General features: G+C 40.5%; 1 protein-coding gene across 1 annotated transcript in view; it reads right to left on the bottom strand.

Annotated features, from left to right (window-relative positions):
* Positions 1–3,287, bottom strand: part of PIWIL2 (piwi-like RNA-mediated gene silencing 2) — a 51,307-nt gene that overhangs the window by 31,971 nt on the left and 16,049 nt on the right. Inside the window, exons 9-10 of the mRNA XM_011968847.1 lie at positions 1,069–1,149; positions 650–763 (exon numbers count right to left, since the gene is read on the bottom strand). Coding sequence (XP_011824237.1) covers positions 650–763; positions 1,069–1,149 — 195 coding nt within the window. The remainder of the gene's footprint in view (positions 1–649; positions 764–1,068; positions 1,150–3,287) is intronic.

The following is a 3,287-nucleotide window of genomic DNA, read 5'->3' as shown; positions in this document are numbered from 1 at the left end:
AGAGTGAGACTCTGTCTCAATTAAAAAAAAATTATATACATCTGTATTCACTACAGTAACACATACATTGTGTATTATTATATGCAAACTCAGCACGTGCATATATCAAACCAAGTTCTCCTAACCACAAATTTAAATAAAACTCCTTCTCAAAGCATAGCAGATGTCTATTCAGATGCTTATCTCAGTATGACTAGGGACAAGGGCACATATATTCAGTGTAGTTATTCTACAACTAAAAATCTAAACAGGGCTGGGTACCATGGCTCATGCCTATAATCCCAACACTTTGAAAGGCTGAGGTAAGAGGGTCCCCTGAAGCCAGGAGTTCAAGACCTGACTGGGAAACATAGCAAGACCCTGTCTCTACAAAAAAAAAAAAAAATTAAAAATTAGCTGGGCGTGGTAGCACACCTGTAGTCCTGACTACTCGGAAAGCTGAGGTGGTAGGATCACTTGAACCCAGGAGTTCAGGGTTACAGTGAGCTATGATCAAACGACTGTATTCCACCCAGGGTGACAAACAAGACCCTGTCTCTGGGGGGAAAAAAAAAAAGAGAACAATGTCTAATGTGTATTATTACCAGCTGTTACTGAACTTTTCAGAAAATCATCAGCAAGTTCAAGATAGATCCCACTATTCACTCACATGACATCCAGCACAGAGTCATTTCGAATGACCTTATGGGAGACATCAGCTAGCAGGAAGAGCCCTCCATCTGTCCTTCGGATGCTAGCTGCATAGCCTGGCCAGATCTGCAATCTGGAGAGAGAGGTGGTCTTAACTGTAGGATTTTCAAAGAACACATATACTTCCATGCCCCCATGTGAACAATACTTTGAGGTCATACTGCCCTTCCCTAATAGTAATGAGAAAGCCTCAGGAAACTAAGTTAACTGACATCATTGCAAACTTACTGAAAAACCAAACTAAGGAAGAGATTTAGTTGATAAATTGTATTCACTACCATAAACTACTGCTGAGATTATGGTACTAAATACAATGGTTGTAATGGAAAATTTCTTTCCAGAACATTCAAAAGTGAGGAAGGGGAAAAAAGCACCAACCTGTGTTGCTGTAGTACCATAGCACTTGTAGGGTCATAAAAGTTTCTCCCCACAAGCTTCATATCTAAAAGTTTCATTACCCTGAAATAAAAAGCAAGTATGAGTTTTCTAATAGAAGAGTAATAAAATTATGTTCCATTATTCTTAGCTACATTTGCCTTTGGAAGTCTGAATGGTTAGAAATATTTGTGCTCTTTGCAGAAGACAGCTTTTATGTTGAGAACAATCTTGCTAAAAGAAAACCAAAAACTGCCAAAGCATTTGACTGAAAAAGTAAAGCAAAACAACAGCAGTCTTTTCCACTTACTAGCTGACCAAACACTGAGTTGATTTCCCAGGTTTGATGTACATTACTTTTCACCATTAACTATGAAGAATGCAAGAGAGCACATCGCTAAGTTTGTGAATAACAGTGTGGCAAAGCGAGTTACGTTTTTTTCCTGGTAGTTCAGCTTACTAGGTAGAAATTAGGTTCTGTGGGCCGGGTGCGGTGGCTTACACCTGTAATCCCAGCACTTTGGGAGGCTGAGGCGGATGGATCAAGTGAGATCAAGACCCTCCTGGTCAACATAATGAAACATCATCTCTATTAAAAATATAAAAATTAGCCAGGCGTGGCGCCGCATGCCTGTAATCCCAGCTACTCAGGAGACTGAGGCAGGAGAATTGCTTGAACCAGGGAGTCGGAGGTTGCAGTGAGCCAATATTACACCACTGCACCACCGCCTGGCGACAGAACAAGACTCTGTCTCAAAATAAAAATAAAAAAAAGAAATTAGGTTCTGTGTTTCATTAAATAAGAGGTAGTTTGAGAATAGCGGCTGTATGAAAATCAGGATGTTTCAAAAGAAGTTAAACAATTATGAGCTATCTGTAATTCAAAAATTCAAGAGACTGAAAAAAAATCCTTCCAGCAAATATTTTTACACACAACCTCTTTAAGTAGCCCCCTTGTTACTGTCACCATTAAATATGCACTATAAACAGCTGCTGTCAAAGTTCCTGAACACACCCAGAGGAACTCATTCTCCTAACCATCTACCTCCAAACCTAATTTCATATATTCAAATCTGGTCTACCACTTGTGAGATAATTTTTGAGTAAGCCCCAATACCATCCATTTATTCATTAAATGCTTCCAAAGCCATCTAGAATACACTGTCACGTATTTCCATCCAAGCATCTTGAAGAACATTACTGCAAATACAAGACTGAAGTTAAAGGACAACAGAACTTCAGCTGTTTCCTTACCGACGGAAAACAACATTGTAGAAGGGAATGCACAGGTCAGAGCAAGGCTCCAGGATCTTTGTCATCTGAATCTTAATGCTGATTTCAGCACTGTCTGTTTTCCTTTGACTTTTTAACTCAAGAACCTAATAAATAAATACACACAGGTAAAACAAAATGACAAAACTAAGAATTAATGACCAAGTCCTAATCTAATTCAACTGTATTCTTAAGAACACTAAAATATCTTAAAACATTTTTCTACTTTTTCCCTCACTTTGTTGTCCACACTGGCAAAAGCACAGCATGACAACCACGGTTCAGAAAAATGATTTGGTAAGAGAATTCCAACCAAGTTTATATTTGCAATTTTTTTTTTTTTTTGAGACTAAGTCTCGCTCTGTCACCCTGCTGGAGTGCACTGGCACGATCTCTGCTCACTGCAAGCGTCACCTCCCGGGTTCACGCCATTCTCCTGCCTCAGCCTCCCAAGTAGCTGGGACTACAGGCACCCGCCACCACGCCCAGCTAATTTTTTGTATTTCAGAAAAATGATTTGGTAAGAGAATTCCAACCAAGTTTATATTTGCAATTTTTTTTTTTTTTTGAGACTGAGTCTCGCTCTGTCACCCTGCTGGAGTGCAGTGGCACGATCTCTGCTCACTGCAAGCGTCACCTCCCGGGTTCACGCCATTCTCCTGGCTCAGCCTCCCAAGTAGCTGGGACTACAGGCATCTGCCACCACACCCAGCTAATTTTTTGTATTTTTAGTAGAGCCGGGGTTTCACCGTGTTAGCCAGGATGGTCTCGATCTCCTTACTTTGTGATCCACCCGCCTCAGCCTCCCAAAGTGCTAGGATTACAGGTGTGAGCCATCGCACCTGGCCTGCATTTGTAATTTTAAGTTACTCTTTATCACTGAAGTCACAGACTTCCAACCATTCCTCATGTGAGAAGGTGCTTCTTAAGGAATTCAAACCTAAAATGTG

Source organism: Mandrillus leucophaeus, unplaced genomic scaffold (genome assembly GCF_000951045.1).
Source record: "Mandrillus leucophaeus isolate KB7577 unplaced genomic scaffold, Mleu.le_1.0 Scaffold86, whole genome shotgun sequence".
In the NCBI taxonomy this organism is placed as follows: domain Eukaryota; kingdom Metazoa; phylum Chordata; class Mammalia; order Primates; family Cercopithecidae; genus Mandrillus; species Mandrillus leucophaeus.
This window is presented reverse-complemented; position numbering and strand designations above follow the sequence as displayed.